The sequence below is a fragment of the Manis pentadactyla genome, chromosome 2 (genome assembly GCF_030020395.1).
Source record: "Manis pentadactyla isolate mManPen7 chromosome 2, mManPen7.hap1, whole genome shotgun sequence".
Lineage (NCBI taxonomy): Eukaryota > Metazoa > Chordata > Mammalia > Pholidota > Manidae > Manis > Manis pentadactyla.
Window position 1 is genome coordinate 149,982,759 of NC_080020.1, and position 20,320 is coordinate 150,003,078.

General features: G+C 39.3%; 1 protein-coding gene across 5 annotated transcripts in view; it reads right to left on the reverse strand.

The window, feature by feature from the left end:
* Positions 1-5,562: 5,562 nt before the first annotated feature.
* IL1R1 (interleukin 1 receptor type 1) overlaps positions 5,563-20,320 on the reverse strand; it is a 128,097-nt gene continuing 113,339 nt past the window's right edge. For all 5 annotated transcript variants that reach the window (XM_057496891.1, XM_036907394.2, XM_036907396.2 and 2 more), the window contains 7 exons: positions 19,811-19,979; positions 17,871-17,936; positions 12,429-12,543; positions 11,519-11,667; positions 10,245-10,388; positions 9,317-9,484; positions 5,563-8,784 (listed from right to left, as the gene is read on the reverse strand). In XM_057496891.1, the coding sequence (XP_057352874.1) occupies positions 8,369-8,784; positions 9,317-9,484; positions 10,245-10,388; positions 11,519-11,667; positions 12,429-12,543; positions 17,871-17,936; positions 19,811-19,979 (1,227 nt within the window). In that variant the 3' untranslated portion in view covers positions 5,563-8,368. The remainder of the gene's footprint in view (positions 8,785-9,316; positions 9,485-10,244; positions 10,389-11,518; positions 11,668-12,428; positions 12,544-17,870; positions 17,937-19,810; positions 19,980-20,320) is intronic.

Below are 20,320 nucleotides of genomic sequence, written 5' to 3' on the forward strand. Positions count from 1 at the left end.
GGCCATCCCAGCCCCCTGCAGGGCCTTTCTCTCATTGGACATTTCTAACCTCCCACTTTCCTCCTGAGGCTACTACAGACCTCAGACTTACACTTCCAAGGCCGGGCTAGCCCTCCACTTGGTTCTGAAGGTAGAAGTGATTTGGCGATTATAAGTTTTGTGATGGAAAACAAAATGTTCACTGCACCCTGTTGGCTAACAAGAAAGGGGAAGGAAGGAATTCAAACAGCATTTATTTGTGGAGGTCCCTGTTGGAAAAGCTCGGGTTTGTCTTGTTTACCATGACAAACTTCCTGAATAAAATCACTTTATTTTTATTTTCATTTATGCCAAAACTCCCTGAATGCAGTCACTTTATTTTGCCTTTCTGATTTTCACATTTAAAATTTTCTTTTTAAATGTACATCATACAATAGTGAATAGCTCGATAATCCAAAACAAGTCATAAGTCATGTACAAGACCCAGACTCAGATAAATACTAAGTTTCCTGTATAATACCTCTCTCCCACCCACCAAATTCACTATCCTAAGCTTAGTGCTTATCAGCCTGGTATGTATGTGTGTGTTTGTTAAAAAATATGAAGTATTCTTGACTAGCACTTATATAAAAAGTACTATGTTGTATAGATATGTAACTTGCTTTTTTACCCTCAACATTATATTTGTGAGATTCAAATATTTTAAGAAGTGTAGTTCTAATTCATTCAAGGTGACTACTGTATAAGTATCCCATTGGATGAACATCCCCCAATTTATGTATCCATTTTATTTATATATTTTTGTATTTGTATACATAGTATTTATGTATCCTTTGGACATTTAGATTGTTTCATATTTATATTTTGCTCTTAAAAATAGTGCTGCAATGAAGATTTTTTTTTCCTCTTGTGCGGGTTTTGAGAGGTTGTCTAGTGAGTGAAAATGCAAAACCATTGGGTATGTACATCTTTGACTACAGTAGAAAGTAATTTTCTCCCCATTAGTATCCTTCATAGGATAAGTGTTTCATTCCTTCTGGTTCTTGCCAATATTTGGTAATGTCAGACTTTGACATTTTGCCGGGTTTGCCAGACCAGTTGCTGCTGGGCATTCCTGTCTCGGGAGCTCTCTCCTTGCACACTAGGTGAAACCTCAACCCTGATTTCAGAATAGGTCAAAGGAGTGCAAGTAGGAAAGGAATTCATTAAAACGAAATTTGGTAAAAATCGCAGTATTTCCAGAACCTGCCAGTGTGGCCTTAGTCATTTTACACAACAATAGCTGTTTGCGGCTGCTGCAGCCTCTCACAGCCTCTCACAGCCTCTGGGGACAAGGGCTGGAGAGAAGCTGTTCTCTCCTCCTCTCTGTTGCACAACTGGTCCAGTACCTGTCCGTCACCAGGGCTCGCCTGTGGAGTTTTCTCCCAGAAGGGGCGGGGCGTGGGTGGGGGAGAGGCCAGTGCATGCCCCTACCGGAGAGGAATAACGAGAGAGATTAGCTGCAGTAGAGATAGAGAGTCAGGTCTTTTGTAAACAATAGAGAGCTTCTCCCATCTAGCTTTTCCCATGACTGATTTCAGCTTCACTAGTTTCCCTGGTTTACTTGCCCAGGGCTGGGAACATGCTTTCCACCCGGAGCTACAGTTGCATAGTGCCAGGAAAAGTGGCTCTTTTATTTGTGCAGCCATTCAGGCAGTAGAAAGCAAGGCAGACCAGAGGGAGAAAAGGAAAGGTCATTGCACTCCTGCTCTGAGTAGGGCAAAACCCTTGCCAACTCCTAAAGCCCAGGTCACCTGGCATCTGATGACCACTTGATCTGCACTGTGTGGGAACTATGTCCCTATCACCCCAGAACTGGAGGAGTGGAGGAGCATTGGATGGAGTTTGTGTTCTGAGAACTTCCCAACGCAAAGAAAGGAGGCTTTGGGGGCAGGTTGCTAAAGAACCTGATGGAAGAGCTGCATTCCATCTGGGTCATCCCAGTGACCAGAACATGTAAGATAAGCTGCATCCCTACTTGTCCAAAATAGAACAGGGAGAATGAAAAGGCTTGTGGTAAAGACTAGAAGGTTGAATGAAATAGCAAAGTGACAAAGATTCTTAATACCAGTGGAGAATTTCTTGAGGCTGCTTTAGTTCTGGGCCCTTGTCTTTATAGGAAGAAAGAAAATCGGAAATAGCTCCTTGTGGGGAAAATGGTTATTTCTGACCAGGATTCTCCACCTGGCTTTAAAAGCACCCATTGTCCATATATATGAGCTGTTTGCATATCTATGGGATGTTTACTGGGACTAAAGTCAGGCTGGTCAGTCACAGGAATGCTGCCCCAGGGTAGGGGTAGAGGCGTAGCACCAATTCTCTCCTCTCCCCTATTCCTGGTACATAATTGGTCACATGTCTGCCAATCATCAAGGACCTGCCCACCGAGTTTCTCCCAGGGCAGGGACAGGGGGAGGAGACAGAGCCGACCAAGGGGGAGTTTCCACTAGAGCAGGAGAGAGTGCCCAGGAGTCGGGCTTCAGTGCCATGAGGTGGGAGAGAGCTGAGAGAGCTACCAGTGTGAGTGAGAATAAACCCCTTTAATTTCCAGCTTTTTGCTCTTGCCTATCTTCATTCTCAGCAAATTCATAGAGAACTTGGCCCAGGGGAGGAACCCTCGTGTCCCTCGTGTCCTGGAGCCACGCTCCCATATTTCCTTCACACCGTTCTCTATGGCTAGATCTAAGTGTTTTATTACTTTGTAGTTTTCTCAGTGTCTAGTATGTTAAACACATCATTAGCACTTTTAAAACAATCCAAAAGTAAACTTGAGAGCAAAAGTATTTACCCTCTGTTTTGGAATCTGAGGAGCACTTGAGATCCAGTTTTAGGCAACGTAAGAGTTCAGAAGCAGTTAAGTATAATGTAGAAGGCAGCATTATGGAATACCACCTAATGAAGTGTTCAAACGGAGGGGTGCTGTCCACAGCCATGACAGCAAACGAGAAGTGGAGTCTGCCTCAGGCTCGGCAGGGTAATACGAAGTAAAATGGCTGAGGAGAGAAAACGAAGTGGGAGCTAGGCAGGATGGACCTATGTGGACAAAAGCAGACGTGTGTTGAGCATGCGTTACCCTCTCATTCAAGTCTGAAGAACCTCGTTCTCAGGATGTGTTTAATGAAAGGAAGTAATGAACACTGTAGTCATTCATTGATCACTGTGAATGGTATCGGTGCAGCTTGTCCCAAACCCAGAAGTATGAACTAAGTGACACTTGGGACCATTTCCAGGTCAAAGGTTCTGCAAAAAACAAGCTTCACTGACTTTCACTGTGAGTGAATTCATCCTCAACTGGTTGAGCCCAGTGCTAAAGAAGTCAGCAGGATCCTGTGAGTGGTACAGGCTCAACTGGTCTAACAGGGGCAGGTCTTAGTGACAACCTCAGATGTGGGCGTCAGACCAAAGGTGAACATACAGGATGTATGTACTTTAATCAACCAAGCCTCATGTAGAAGACACCTGAGCAGCATGGTAAAATGAGCAAGTTTTTGTTTTGAAAGGCTAATAACCATTTTAAATAGTGTCACCAATTTCCTGTAACTCTTCCTCTCCTGAAACCCTAAAATACACACACACACACACACACACACCTTCATATTTTGGTTATAAAATAAATGTTAGTATACAATGTCCTTCCTACCTGTCTCCCCAAATATATTTTTTCATGTGTAATCTATTTTTCTTATTTTTTTGAATTCCTGCTACTGTGCATTTTAGTAAAAAAGGAACAACCTTCCCTCTCCCAACCCTGTATCATTCTTTCCCCTGCTACTACCCAATCTCTGGCCTCCACATTAAGCCAAATTCACCACTCACAGATTCTTGCCTCGAGGGGGAAAAGATTTTCTTCTGATAAATTGAGGAAATCTCTGATTTTATAACTGTATGATTCTTATACTGAAAAGTCCTTCAGTCAATATTTGTAAAAACTACATCAAAAATATCAAGCCAGATCCTGACTTGCTCAAATTGGATTCAGTAAAAATTATCATTCTCAGAAATTAACACCAAGTTTGCATGTCCTCTTCTCCTTCCACACCCCAGACCCCAAAACCCTAGAATTTGAAAAAGATGTATTTTGGATAAATGAATTTTTTGTTTTATCTGTACTAATCAAGAGGTAAAGAAAATATATTTTGAGATTCTCAGGTACGGACAGAGGCTTTCCACATATAAAAACCTTGGAACATAGGAAATCCTATTGTACAGAGGAGTGAAAAAGAGGTTGAAAACAACCAAGTGCTTTGCTCTAGTTTAAAACCTGTGACTCAGGAACTTATACTCAGGTCTCTTTCCACCAGATGGCACCCCTATTGAGAAATCATTCCAGGGACAAAAACAAAAAAAAGGCGAGGGGGGGAGCTATATCTGGTAAAGAAAGGAATTTTTTTTTTAAAGATTTTTAAGTGGATAGCTACTAGCATTTTTTTTTTTTTTTGCTAAATAATACATTAATTGGTAAAATAATCAAAATACATTGAAACACTCTGAATTCTACCAGCAAAAAATTCTGCTGAGGCACGTATTTTGGATGGCTGATCCCTAAATGTTTTTAAGTTCTTTCATTTTTAATTTTTATCAAGAAATCCATGTTTTATTTAGGCCACTAAACATCCTTTAAAGTTTGAGGCTGGCAGCGAGTCAATGTGAACATCAGTCATTGGTCCTCAGGGACAGAAACCCCCAGGGCCAAGGGCAGGGCAGGACTCCCGGCCTCCCTATGGCACTGCTTCAGCTGGTTGTTTTAGACTGGCTATTTTTTTTTTTATTTCTTGGCTTCCTCTCTTAGGTGCTACTTGCACTTCATAATCCTCTCTATCCATTCTATTTGCAGATCCTAGTAAGACTTGAGATCACCAAGTTTATCCATCGAATTGCTACTAACCAAGCTGTCTTTTCCTGAGGACCTGCCATATGCTTGTTATGTGCTATGTGCTGTAGTTGTTATAATATATTTCATCTTTTTAATCCTTTTACAACACCATGAACTAGGTATTATACCCATTTTAAACATGAGGAAACTGCGGCTCAAATCGGTTGGCCTAGTTTTCACCCCTGGTGTATGTATATGGCAAAGGCAGATTTATCATGGACGCTAAGCCAGTGGCCACTTCTGCCCTTCTCCCTGGGGAATAGCAGAGCCTACAGCAGCCCCAGCTGGGAAAGAAGGAGCCTTTGATCTTCAGCATTTGTGAGCAGAAGGGTTTGCATGTGGGACACGAAGTTTGCTGATTTTGTTCATTTCTTGGGTCAAAGGAGAAAATAAATGGAAACTTTTAGTAAAATTCAGAAGTCTATACAAATGTTATCATTTTTTGGACCAATAAAGGGTTAATAATAATAAGGCATTTTAACCCATTTTAGAAGCAAGCAAACATATGGAGTACAGTCAAGGCTACAAATGGGGGTCTGGGCTCATTTGTCACCTAATGGCCTCCAAATTCCCAGGCAGAGGGTGCCCACACCCTACATCAGACCTGGAGTATACAGGTAAGACCAGAGACAGCTGGCAAAGAAACAGATTCTAATGAGAATACTCAGTACCAGGTTTGACAATTTTATTGGAAAACAAATACAGTCCATTGATAAAAGATACATGCTACACATGAATCTGGTGTTTTACTATATAAAAATATTTGGTATCTGCTCCAGAATTACACAAACAAGTTTTAAAAAAAATCTTCATTATTAACCAGTAAAAATATAATTTATCAATAATGCCATTGAAAAAATTGGCTCAATATCTTTTCTTTTACTACAAATAAAACAGAGACAGGAAAAGGAAAATATAAATTCTGCTAAGCCAGTTTTAACAACTGGAAATGAAACACTTTGTGGCATTTGCAAACTTGCCTTAAACACTCAAGCTGACAAAAAAAATTACCATCAAATAACGCAGTAAAATCTAATTAATAAGGAAGGTTGAAAGGAAGAGCTTGAAAGAGGTTTTGGAGAAAACAATCAAACGGAGGAAGTTCCCAGGGAGCTAGGAGTGCAGCTCCTTCCTCCAGAAGGCTCCCTTGGGAATGGGAGTGACACCGGGACATTGCACTTTCCTGTTAGGACTCCTTCTCCACCCAGGCATATCCCTTGGTTCTTGTCCCTCCCTGAATTCCAGGTTCAGTGCCACTGGTAATTCTTGGCTGTTTTCCCCAACTCCTTTACTTTCTTGTCAATTTGCTGCTAATTCTAAATATCAGAATTGGCTTTCTGGCACTACACAGGCAAGTGTATTTTATCGATAACAGACTGAAAATGATCAGCAACATTCTGTGTTTAAAGCATCCAAAAGGACTTTTTGAGGCAGGACAGCCACCTACCTCCACCCTGCCTGCAGACTTTGCTACAGGCTGTGCACGCTGCTTAATGAACATAAGGTGCTAACATAGCAGCTTCAGGACAGCGCTATCATTCAAGGTTGTCAGATCAGATCCGAGAGAAAGTGGGTGGACAGAAAACAGTCAAAGTATTAACTCTGTTTCTGTCTTGCTCTGACTACTTTTGGGGAAAAAAATTATACGAATAAATGTTTCTGTCCACCCATATTAAATAATACAATTTAAGAAACAGAAGTCCCGTCCAGATTCATATGACTTAAAACCATGCACGTGTCCTTCAAAAAGTGGCACTCTAACCAAAATCCAATTTGCTTTCATTCTTAATTTACTGAAAAATTTACCTTTGGGAAAAGTATATGAGATATATGAAAGTAGAAGAGTTTTTCATAAAAGCTAAACATAATTTTTGTAAATTCTAACACTCAAAAATTCTTAATTTGGTTTCTTAAGTAAAAGCATTCCTGGACTCAGTCACCACCCTTCCTAAAAAAAAAAAAAAAAAAAGAACTACCATTTCTTCTCACTAAAGTGCTGGGGTATGGTGAGGGCGATATTTACTGACCTGAAATCAAGTATTTTGAACACTGCACTAGAAGGCAGAAATGGAAAAGCCAGCAATAGGAAACAGACCTATCCTTAGGTCCAATAGTACTAAGAGTGTAATTTTTTAAAACAGGTCTCTTACTCTCCCTATAAAATTAAGATGATTGCAAAAATGAAATAAAATTATCTTTGGACATTTTTAAACATAAAGCCCTACACAAATCTATGTCCTGTGTGAAAATTACTTGAGCAGGTAGCGCAGACAAAGTGAGACACCCGACCGCCTCTCCCTCAGACAGCAGGACTCCCAGCTGGAGAGAAGACAACTTTCTCAAAGCTATCGCCAACAGAAGAAGCATTGCCCAACCAAGAGAGCAGAGGCAGGTGTCCTAGGGCAGATGCTTGGAGAAATCCCTTGGAGAAACAGAGTCGGAATAAATTGTGAATTTCAGTAAAAATACGGAGAAAGTATTCTGGTCAGAGGAGACAGGAAGAAGAGGCAGAAATAGAGAATCATGCGGCAGGTGTGAAGATACAGGGGTGGAGAATGGAGAAATCACACAGCAGGATGGGGAGGGGACGGCCATGTGGACAGATGGGGGCGGTGGTGGTACGGGTCTGCGGGAGAGCTTGGGCTTCAGCTTCTAAACCAGGAGGAGCCCGAGGAGGAGCAGAGAGCAGTGTTTTATGAAGGGTGGTTAACCTGTGCACCCTGTGGGGGACCGAGAGAAAAGAGGAATGACTGGGCACTAGTCCTTCCAGAGAAGTGATGAGCCAAGCGCGATGCAGAGAGGAAGCACAGAGTGGCAGTGCCAAGGGGCAAATGAGGAGATGAATCAGTTCTCTACTACCCTTGCTTTGGGAAATCTCTCTCTCTCCCATGGATAGCTAAGGTTATTTCAAAACTCCGGCATGCTGAAGAATTCCTTCTTTCGTTAACATGCAGTTTTAAAGGGCTATGACATGAAAATTCAGTCTTTGGAAACTGACTGCTGGCTGTCGACATACATGGAAAACACAAGGCAGGTAGGAAGTTCTCCAAGAATACACATCTCAGTTCATCTGCAGTGCTACCTAAGAGAGCAGCTCAAGTGCCAGCGAGCCTGCAGTCCCCAGACAAAGCCACAACCCCCTCGGACTGTGGACACCTTCACAAAACCGTCTGTAGATGGCGAACATTTCCTGCATGTTCACTCATCCCATTTGCTGCCTCGTCTCAGCAGTTCCAGCATTCAGATAGGCTATCTGTGGCCTTTTAAAGGACTTCCCAAGCCCTCTGCTCTGAATTGCCTTGGCCTGCTGTTGTCACCATGTCCTGCTCCCTTAACAATCCGATTCCAGGTGACCTCGGGGACAAGGGACTATACAGGTGCATCTTGACTGCACAAGTCAGTGGAGGCATGACGCAGTCCACGAAGCTGCTGGACAGGAGTCAACCATGGACTCTTGGCCACAGTTCTTTCTCCCTGCTACCCGAGAGGCGTGTGTACTTCCCTTTGCACTTTCTCCTTAGAGTCTGGCCTTGTGGCGGGGCACAGTAACTGGGGCCCAGGGGAAGGTAGCTGCTGGACCGGCATGTGGTACCTGACATTCTTCCAGAACCTTGTCTTTGCAGACTGGGATCCCTCTCTAAAGTCCCCTGACCAGCGTATGGCTCCATGTTTCTGCTTAATGAATTTAATGGATTCTGGCATTTTCTCATAGTCCTGGATTTTCTCTAACTCAAGCAGGACAATTTTAATTCCATCCTGAATGAGAGCATTGTACATTGCTATTTGCTCTTCGGATGAACTCCCCAGCCAGCTGAATCCTGATGTTTCTCGGACCAAAATGATAATCAGTCTTCTGCTTTTCTTTATGTTTTCACTAGTGACCTCGACAATGTCTGAAAAACATGAAAACACAGCATAGTAAGGAAAATTTCCATTATAATCATCCTCTCCAGAAGCAAAGCCCACAAGGTTCTCAGCACCTAATCCCTCATGCAATTTTTTTCTTATATTAAGATTAAAGGAGTTTTCCATTTTATAGACCAGTTCAAAAACTGACCCACGGAAGTCTAGTATTTCATTTGGGACTCAATACTTTCAGTAAAAACTTAAAAACCTTGTTAAACCATTTGCTTTCTATCACTCCTGTTTTATTGTTATCAGTTGTAAAGTAACTACTGTATCTAACTAGTTGCTAAGCTTTCCAAAACTAAATTAAACTTGGTTAATTGTTGCTCCAACAAAATATGAGAAAAATAAATACATGCACTGAGTAAATTTGAAAATCATCATTGTGCACCATTGAAGAGATTCTTAAAATTGTCAAATATGTATACCTATGCTAGCCTTCTAGAAAGATGAAACCCAGCTTCAGTGATTACATTCATTTTACAACAGGACTTTTACTTTTTTCCATTACACGCATACCTTCCCCAACGTAGTCATCCCTCCCGTAAATGAACAGCTTATATCCACACTGTTTTTCCAAGACCTCAGGCAAGACTTTAAACACAAAAATATCTGAATTAGAGGTGGCTCCTTCCCCATGGGTCTTTGGATACAGTATGTATGCATCATAGGTCTTTCCATCTGAAGCTAAAGGGGAAAATGTAATATAATATATTTAGATGCAAAAGGAAAAATAAGAGATTTGGTAAAGTTAGTATCACAAACATGCATTTCAGAATGAATTACTAATTCATCTTGTACGATGGTAAAATTGAAGCAGAAATACCCAAAGCATAATACCTTTGTGAAGTAATTGATTATCTCTTACAAGTTGCTATTTATAGGGTTTTACTATGAAGTTGTTCTCATATTAATTGACAGACTCACATGCAGGATCCTTTGACTCTCAGTGTGGGAACTACCCTTATCTCCCTGTTCTCATCTTCCTGCCCAGATGTCTCAACCCTGGATTCTATCCACTTGGCCTTTTATACATTATAGTAGTAGTAGTGTTTTGCAACGTTGAAACAAAAGAAAATGAACTTCCCTGATGTATAAAAATTGAGTTATTTCTTTGATTTGAAGGCAGATCATGGGGTGATCTGCATCCTACCCAGCATTGAGCAGATCCTCATCAATAGCTTCTGAATAACTGGATTTATAAACAGATGCTCTAAGTGCATGTTTATCCCACCATTATGGACACTAATGCAGTGACTTGGGAGACAATGCCATTTGGTTTATTCCAATATTATGAAACTCTGGTTATTTATAAGAATAACTACTATCCTTATATATGCTACATTTCATTTTAAAATTTAAGTAATAACCCTCTCAATTTTCTACTATATTTCTTAACCGTCCCCTCTCTCCAACCAGAAATATTGCATAAGACACAAAATTGTACCTTTTCTTGGGATAAAATCATGGCAAGAATCCCTGAACCAAAGTACTATGTCAACCTTGAAGATTTTATAGATGAAAACACAGCATGTAATTACCACTGTTAGCATGACAAATATGCCGATTACATGCTTCTGGAAGTCAGGGACTATGGCACAAAAAAAAAAAAAGAAAAAATATATTAGGACCAAAAGAATTAAGCTACTGAGCATAGCAAATTAAACATTATCATCCCAGGGAAACCGTGTCTGGGACTGGCCTGCAATCCCAGATCCTAGACCGTATTAACCCATTCATTAACACCACTTAATAATGGATGCGAATGGACAAAGCAATCTAGAACAGATATATAAAACTAAGGTGCACTGTATTAAATCTCCACCTAAATAATATGCTATACAATAACATAGGAAAAACACCAAGGGACATAGAGTAGAGCACTCCATCATAAGACAAGTCAAAGTCCTTCAAAGGCCTACAAAAGTGCTGACAGGTGGGGACAGCTGAGGGCTGGTGGAAAGGAGAGAAGGGATTAGGGGTGCCATACAGAGGTTCACACCTCCACATTCTCTTCATGCTCTAATTATTCATCCAATGGTTGCAAAGGAGGAGGGGCCGAGGAGAAAGGTGAGGGGGAGAAGAAGAGGAGGTGGCTGGAGAAGAAAAAAGAAGAAAGCACCCTCTAAATATCAGGGGCCACGCAGGCACCCAGAAAAAGAGAATCTAAAACCTCTACTTTTCACTCTTCAATTTAGGTCTCAGATCCATCTGATTTGGAAATGAAGTAGAAATTAAGATGTACCATTTTCCATACCAATATCTAACTGTCCCAACTGATAGTTCATATTTACAGTCTTAATTACTACAGTTCCATACAAGACCATCATATCTATAGATTTATTTCTTTTTATTCAAGACCACCTTGATTATTCTTTACCATTTACATTTCTGTATGACTTTTAAAATAAATCTGTCCACAACAACATACTACACAAACAAACACACATGCATGCCTGCACAATACGAGCATATAACGAGGGCCCTGACCTCGGCTGTTCGGGCACAGGGCTGGCTTAAAAGCAGACAGCAGGACAGAAAGCTTCCTCGAAGAAGAAATCATTTAGCTGACAAGTGAAAGAAGAATAGAAATTACCCCATTTAGAAGGAATCCAAGAGTATTTTGGGCAGGAGAAATAGCAGTGCAGACCTCAAGGTAATGGAATCTCATAACAGTCGCATTTCAAAATCGCATTTCAAATAAATAGTTTCGTTGTTTACCTGGCCGTTTCAATTGGACATATGCTGCACTTTTACCATATGTATTCCTAGCTAAACAAGTAAATGGATGTAGATAAAATCTACTTTCCACTTCTGAAATATTAAGCACTGTGAGTATATTCCTTCTTTTGGTTAAAGGACTTTCCGTTCTGTTCAAAAGAGAGTAAACAAAGTTGTTTAAGTACACTGCATCAACCACAAATAAGACACACGTATACATGGTCTGTCTCTTTACTTGCTGCATACACTGTGGCAGAAATAGTCACCAGCCCTAACCACAGGCCTAACAATCAGGTGGTTAGAGGTGCTGATCTGAGATTTTCTAGCCCTAGGACCATTTTCAGTAAAAGACTCAGTACAGAGATCAAATTAAAATTACTAGATCCCAAGAAGAAAAATATGGCCATATGCATCCTAGTCTCCATGGGGCACAGAGAATATATGAAACAAGAGGAGACTTGGGCATATGACAAAGGATCTGCGGGTGATGGTGAGGAGTCGGCTTATCCTTACAGAGATACAGGCAGCCGTTAAGGACTTGGGCAGTGGAGGGCCTGGTTCTTGACACCATTTAGTAAGTCTTTTCTAAACTACTTCAAGACACAATGACATGAAGGCTAATTTAGAAAAGTTGCTTCACTGGAATGCTGCAACATATATAACTAAATTTAAGAAAAGCCTTCCAAGTGGTCCAGAATTTGCATCACAATGACATGTATTTTTGCCTTAAATGTCCAAGATCTCACAAATCCTGTTCAGCTTAGCAAAACTCAATATGGGCAGCAAAGGGTTAAGAACCAGTCAACTGCCAGTTAACCCTTGCTATCAGATTAAACCATTAAGGTTATAGATTTTGACATGGAATTTAATAGCAAAATTTCTGCCCTGCATGACTGGCTTATATACTCACGTATACTCTTCCGCCAGCACTGGATCGTCTTCATCAATTGATGACCCATTCCACTTCCAGGAGACATAGGCAGTGGGATAGCCAGTGACATTGCAGATCAGTTGTAGCTGGGATCCTGCAAAGCAATGTATTTTAAACCATAGCAGTAATTGATTTGTATCTGATCTGTGGATTAATAAATGGCTACTAAATAAAATTTTTAAGCTACAGAAACATACAAAGAAAAAGACAAATTGCCCTTAAACATACCACCCAGAGGTAACCACTACTAGTAACTTTATGTGTCTCATTCCTTATCTTCTCTGTATACATATACAATTTTTAAAATTACTGTCTAATGTTTGTAATTATTGTGCATTGGGAATTTTGGCTCATATGATTAGCCTTCCAAAAACAAGCTGTTTCGTGGCTGCTTGGAATTCCATAATACAGATACATACTATGATTAACTTTTTTCCTGTTGCTAAATTTGCTTCTAATTTTCCATTATTATAATTTATGTTCCAATGAGTGTTCCTGTATATCACTATGTATATCCTATGGTACTACTTTGCATCAAAATCTGGAAGTAGAACTGAGTTAAATGAGGTACCCATTTTAAAAGCCAGCCCCCTCTCTCAGTGACACTATAGCATCATTTTCCCCTAACCCCCGAGATATCAAGAATTTTTGTTTAGTCGTTGCCAACTGAGAGAAGACAAAAAATTCCATTTATATTTTCATCTTCATTTCTTGAAATTATGGTCAATTAACATATTTTTCTTAAGTTTAGTATTCACTGGTCTTTCTTTTAAGAACTGCTTGCTTTGCCTACTGTTCATTCTCCTGTTAACCTTACTGATTATTCTGGGAGCTCTTTATTCAAAAGAGATATTAACTCTTTATCACACATGAAGACTATTCCAAACATCTTTCAGAGTGTGTTGCTTTCATTTTATTTTTGTTTATGGAAATTCTTTGGTGTAGAGATTTTTGCTTTTTATATCAAATTGATAACTGTTTTCCTAATCAGTTTTTCATTATTTTATTTCTAAAAGCCCTCTCTACCACCAAATCAGGAAATTATCCATGTACATTTTCATTTAAGTATATAATGTTTTTACTGTTTCATGGTTTTAATGTTTTAGTCTTTTAACCTGCCTAGGCTATAATTAGGTGTGGTATGTGCAGTTGTGGGGGGAAGGGGGGAAGCTTTAACTTAATGTTTTTATCCAAATAGCTGATTGATCATTCCACAGCCACTTATTAAATAATAAATCTCTTCCTCCCTAATTTGAAATGCTATCTTTATCATAAAATAAAATCTTACTTATTTGGGATTTTCTCAGTTGATCTGAATATGTTACTGATGCCAAAGGTACCACACTCTCAATTACTGCAGTTTCAGGGTAAATAATACCATTTAGAGTCCTTCCCAACAGTATCTTAATAATCTCATCATTTTAATCTCCTAGGTGAATTTCAGAATCACTTGCCAATTTTTATTGGAATTCCATTAAACCTATAACTTACTTTTAGGAGTTGACATCTTTATAATTTCCAGTTTTTCATAGAGGGAAAGCATATATATTTCTACTGCACTTTTCCTTAAACTGGTGTTCCTCAAGATTGTTTTCACTGCGGCTCCCTTTGAGTCTTTTTAGACATTTTTATCCTAATTGCCTCCCTTGCCGTGAATTATTAATGCCATAGATATACAGTATATCTGCTGATTTAGTTTTCTTTACCCATTAAGAATCAATTTTCTACCCATTGGAGACAACATGATTACTACCCCCTGGGAATCTTATATTTTAATCTCTCAAATGTTCTGCTATTTATATGCCAGGGTTTGTTTTTTCGTTTGTTTATTCCTTTCTTATAAATTCCATATACTTTTTAAAAGATTTCGCTAAGATATTCTGTAGATATCTCTATGACACTTATTGTCATAAATACGATCTCTTCCCCATTATGCATTCTAGTTGGTTATCACTAAGCAAGTCTAATGATTCAAAATACTAATTTTGTACCTGGCCAGTTCATAAAATGTTAATTCTGATTTTTTTCTCAGTAATTCTCTTTTGATTTATAGGTACATAATCATGTGATCTGAAAATAATAAATTTCTCCCTTACAGTAAGCACACCTTGATTCTTTTACCTATGACTACATTGGTGGGTACTTCCAGAACATTTAACTAATATTAGTTATGTGAGCACCTGTCTTGCTCTTCAGTGAGAAGGTCTAGGCCGGTAGAAGGGCTAATAACACTTTAATGTTTCACCATTAAGAATGTTGGTGACTACTGGTTTGAACTGATGCTATTTATCAAGTTAATGAAGTAAATATCCTTCAACTCTTACCTTTGTAAGTCATTTTATCAGTAATTGTTAAGTCACTTTAATAGTAAAAGAGATCCTATTTACCACAATAAGTGTCATACAGATATGTACAGAATTACTAATCAAATGCCTGTTTAACAACCTTCAGGATACAACAGGGTGATGTGTGCATCTGAATGATGTGATATATTAAAGTAATTGTTTAATATGAAACTATTTTTAGATCTGGAGATCAATGCAACTTAGGTCTTAGTGGTCTGAAGTCCACATCTCTCGAGCATGCATTCCGCAGGGGGCCCGACCAACAAGGCAAAAAGTGGTTCTGGGGGTTGAGGCAAGAAAATTGTAGGTATTGCAATAGTTTGTGGCCCTCCAGACTGCCACAGTGTCTCAACAGATATAGGATATGTCTGTGACATTAAAATTCCAAGAATGAGAAGAGGATTAGGGTGGAAAAATGCTTTTTTAGGATCTACAGGAAAGCAATAATGGGAAGAAAAAATGGACTGTGAAACACTGCTGTAGATTCTATTGGCCTATATTTAATTTTGAGTTTCCACATCTTTTTCTTTATGTCACCTTTTGCCATGAATAACAACTTGGCCAAAACCCCAACAACAATCCACGCACTGCTACAGCTGTAGATGCACTCATCCCACCAGCTCCTGGACTTGCCATGGGAATGAGGAAGGAGATATCTAAGCTGGCCTGTGCATACAGTAAAACAACAAATTTGACTGGATCTATACTGTTGGAACTCAACCAAGAATTAGGAGAAGTGCAAATTGTAGCGCTCCAAAATCTTACAACTACAGACTATTTACTGTTAAAAGAACATAAGGGATGTGAACATTCCCCAGGAATGGGTTGTTTTAATTTGTCTGATTTCTCTCAGACTGTTCAAGTTCAGTTGGACAATATCCACCATATCATAGATAAGTTTTCACAAATGCCTAAGGTGCCTAACTGGTTTTCTTGGTTTCACTGGAGATGGCTGGTAATTACAGGTATGCTTTGGTTATGTAACTATACTCCTATTATGTTAATGTGTGTACGCAATTTAATTAGTAGTTTAAAACCTATACATGCTGAAGTTACTCTACAAGAAGATATGTCAAAGAAATAATCAATCTTCCCATGTTTTCTTCCGCCTGCTACTTTTATAGCTTTTCTTCTTCCTTCCTAATTACAACCCTTAAATAGAATTCGTGCCTCATATCAAATTTACCGAGTATCATAATTCTTCCAAGTGGTAAAGATACCTCAAGACAAATGCTGGGCATAGAAGCCACAGGGCATAAATATGCAAAGAAGTAAAAAGCTAACCTTTTCAAACAGTAAGGCTTCTCTCTCACTTACCAACTTTACATTTCCCTGTATGGCCCCGGAAGATGACTGGTTAGCCAGAGACGGGTAAGATTCCTCAAGGGAGGAACAACCTAAGACAGGCACAGTCGCAGGGGGGCCATCAGGTGAGAAATTGGGGATCAACAGAGGTGAGGCTTAGAACCTCACCCCCCCTGTTCTGAGAGAAATCTTCTGCATACGTGGATGTTTTATTGCCCTTGTCTAGCTTGGATTAACACATAGTCTACAGGCACACACCTGATCATCTACATTTGCTCTCTTACAACACTGAACTATGTTTTCTACCTTTATCTTGTATCTACCTACCACTTCAGCATTTTATTAAAAATAATAATAATAAAGAGAGAAATGTGGTATCCACATATAAATCAAGTATAAAAACCAAATGAGTATTCATATTTGAACTGACTGTGTATAGTTCATAATGCATGAGCAAAACCGAAAGTTTCTGTGATGACTGCCCTTGTACTGTTCACTATGTAACTTATTCATTATGTAAGAATTTGTTCTACATGTCAGAACTTGTTTGTTATGCCTCAGAAGATTGGAGACTGACGAAAATTAGGCTTGGGGTGTATTAATGATTGTGCATTGAGCATTGACTCCCCTATACAGAATTTTATTGTCGTTAACAACCATTTGATCAATAAATATGAGAGATGCCCTCACAAAAATAAATAAATAAATAAATAAATAAATAAAAAATAAATAAATAAAAAAGGACAGACTTCCAATGGTAAAATAAATAAGTAACCGGGATGTAATGTATAGCATAAGGAATATAGTCAAGATATTGTAACAGCTTGGTAGGGTGATAGCTGGAACCTAGAATTATCTATATAAATGTTTTATCACTGTGTTGTACACTTGAAACTAATGTAATGTAATACTGTGCGTCAACTACCCTTCAATAAAAAATAATTATTAAAAAAAAAAAAAAAAGAGGTCAATCTGAAAAAAAAAAAAAAAAAACAACTTGGCCAAGTACAGAACTGATAGGTCACAAACTTTTACCTTCTAATCTCCTTGCAATTGTTCATTGTCTTCATGCAGCTACTATTACACAAGAGGATTCTGGACGCCAGTCTGATTTTGATCCTCTGATATAAAAATCTGTCCTTATGTTTGGACCAGTGGCTCCCTAGAATGTCCAGTGATGGGAGAAATGCTCTATATTTCTGTTAATGTGGCATTCACTGGTCACATGTGGCTATTAAGCCTTTGAAATATAGCTAATGTAACTGAGGCACTAATTTTTAATTGAACTACATTAATTAACTGAATTTAACCACATGTGTCTTATGGCTACTGTATTGCATGGGGTAGGTCTGGATGCTTATGGAATTATGCCTTTATATTCTTGAAATGAAAATGTTTCACTCACTTGGAAAAGTGTTTTTCTAGAATGACTATCATTTTGGCATGTTGTTACTCTTCAGCCTGAAAGATTAGTTCTGGTCATAAGAAATCCATCCCGCACAAGTCAGATAAATTACATTTCTCATTCTTAATCCTGTCGAAGTTGGCCTTTGGCTGGTGTTTGCATGGGTAATGTGTGTCCATAGAAAAATACAGGTGGGCAGACCCTCAAGGCAAGGAAGCCAAAGAACATGGGAAGATATAACCTGTGTCCCTTTCCCTCTAAGTACAGGTAGAGCCAGTAAATGTCTTAGGTTATAAGTAGTGAGGTTTATCTTAATCTTGAGTTTAGAATAATGATTTCAGCACATCCTGACTGGAGTGCACTTACCCACATCTACTTCTAACGTGCCATTAACTGGGCTCTCAATCACAGGCTTCATGGGTCTGCTTTCCTCTGAAAGAAAAGCATCCACAGGGCTTCTTAGTATCAGAATCTAAGCAACAGATCAGAATCTTGAGTGATATGACAAAATGGAGCCAAAGAGACTCCATGGTATCTGGCCAGAGAGCCCCCCAAGTGCCCACAGCACACAGCACAAGACGTGAAGGAACGGCTGACCCAGAGGCCACAACGAGACCACAACACCTGCTACAAAGCCTGGGCCCTGCTGAACCCACAGAGTTTGGTGCTATAAACCCGCACACATCACCAGGGCCCCACCACTCCCAAGTGCCTCTCTTAAAAGAAATCAGGAAAAACAAGTTACTGTGGAAAGGTACTTCCCTGAACGAGCATGATTAACCAGAAGGGCCCTCAATGCAAGACCTGCTTGTGTTAATAATCTGAGTAATGGCCCAAGAGTAGAATAGAATGCTAAGCAATTTAGCATAACTTACTAAAATTGACAGAAAAATATTAAGGAGCTCCAGAAATGAACCTGACGTTTATTTACTAGAAGTTTGGCTTCAAGGGTTCATCTGTAACCAAGCCTGAGAAACTATGAGCTTGAACACCCAGTATTCTACCACAGTCCAATTTTAAAAAAAAGAAAAGTAAGCTCCATCAGGGCAGAATATGGTCTCTTTTGGTCCTTGATGTATACCCAGAACTGTGCCTACCACAGAGTAGATGCTCAGTAAATATTTTTTAATCTGCCTTTGTCAGAAAACAAAACATGACCTCACCCCTGATTAAGTACATTATTTCTACATAGGGGATCAGAAAGGGCAATGGAGAGTATTGCAAACACACTTGACCTATTTAAAACATCCCCTAGTGCCCTGTTTCCCTAAAATTCTGTCCACTGGCCTGGTTGCTGTATCTTAACACAGACAAACCAAAGTTGCACAATGACCAGAGAGAAGCAGCTAAACACTTAAGACGGTTATGAAACAAGGGCTGTTGAAAATTACAACTTGCTGGTACATGTGGGACCTAGGTGACGAACTAATTTTGATTCAACAAAATTAATGTCTGAAAAAATAAGTTATTATAGTATTGAGAAAACTTAGCTATATGAAAGGCAATCACACTCTGGTTTTACCTGGGATAGTTCCCACCTACGACCACTGTCCCAGCCCTTTAACTTTGAAAGTCCTGGTTAAAGAAACTCCTCTTATATTACTGAAAGCTCACAAAATCTGGTATTTACTGAAAAGGTGAGCATCCTGCCCATGCCCAGGTAATTTGTAGAAGTGCATTTTGTTGTAAAATAGGTTTTAACATGAAATATGGTTAATAGAGAATTGAAAGCCTCAGGAAAATTAACAATAATCATCATCATACACCTGTTTGTTTCTCATCTATTTTGCACCAGGCACATGCCCACAAGCTGAGCACACTTGATCTCTAATTCCTCAACAACCTTCTTACAGAAGAGGAGACAGGCTTACAGAGGTTAAATAACTGGCTAACAGGAACTAACAAGACTGTAACTTATTCCAAAGCCATCGGTGTCCAGTCCATAGTGCTGGACCCTAGTGCTAGAATCCCCAGGTGAAGGCTCTCAGAACTTCCTCTTCCACCAGTGGGAGGGAGCCCCTAACTCTCTGGAAGAACCACCTTTAGCCATGCTAAAGAACAAGCCTCCTAATTCAGTTGGAAAACATAATTCATGTTGCCTGTTTAATTAGCACTGCGTCTGAAGCAGGAATGCAAAACACTCATATAGTATTTAACAAAGAAATGAAACTAAAGCCACATGACCTGTGGTACGTCATCAAGTTGCTCTTGGATTTAGTTCCCCTATAGGCAATGAAGATAATAGTAGAATCCTGGTCTCTAGGCCTTCCTGGGTTCAGTCTTCTCGGATGGGAGCTATGACTCACCTAGAGTAAGAAGTTCTATAACCCGGGTAATATGATACTGCTTTCCCAAGTGTGTGTAGGATGCACGACAAGTATAGATCCCTTTATGCGCTGTGTTCACATTTGCCATGATGAGTTTATTTTTCTGTCCACTGAAGTTGATATTGTCAAGAAGGAGAGGTTTGCAATCCTAGATAGAGGGAGAAAAAGGAAATATTGAAAACCAATGAAAAACTTTTCCCAGTCCACCAGCAAAAGCAACTGCGTTTTTTTCACATTGGCAAATGTTATGTGTATATATAAACACATACGCACACACACACACATATATATATATACAATACCCACATTCATATCTATTCACACATATATAAGTATATGTGAACCTCTCTCTATATGAATATGTTCCTTGCATACAAGTTTTAAATTTTTTGGCAAACATCATAATTATTTTCCCAGGATATTTTATTTTTATGCCTATGAGCCTTGTACTTTGAAGACAAGTGAAGGCAAATTTACTTTACAAGAAAA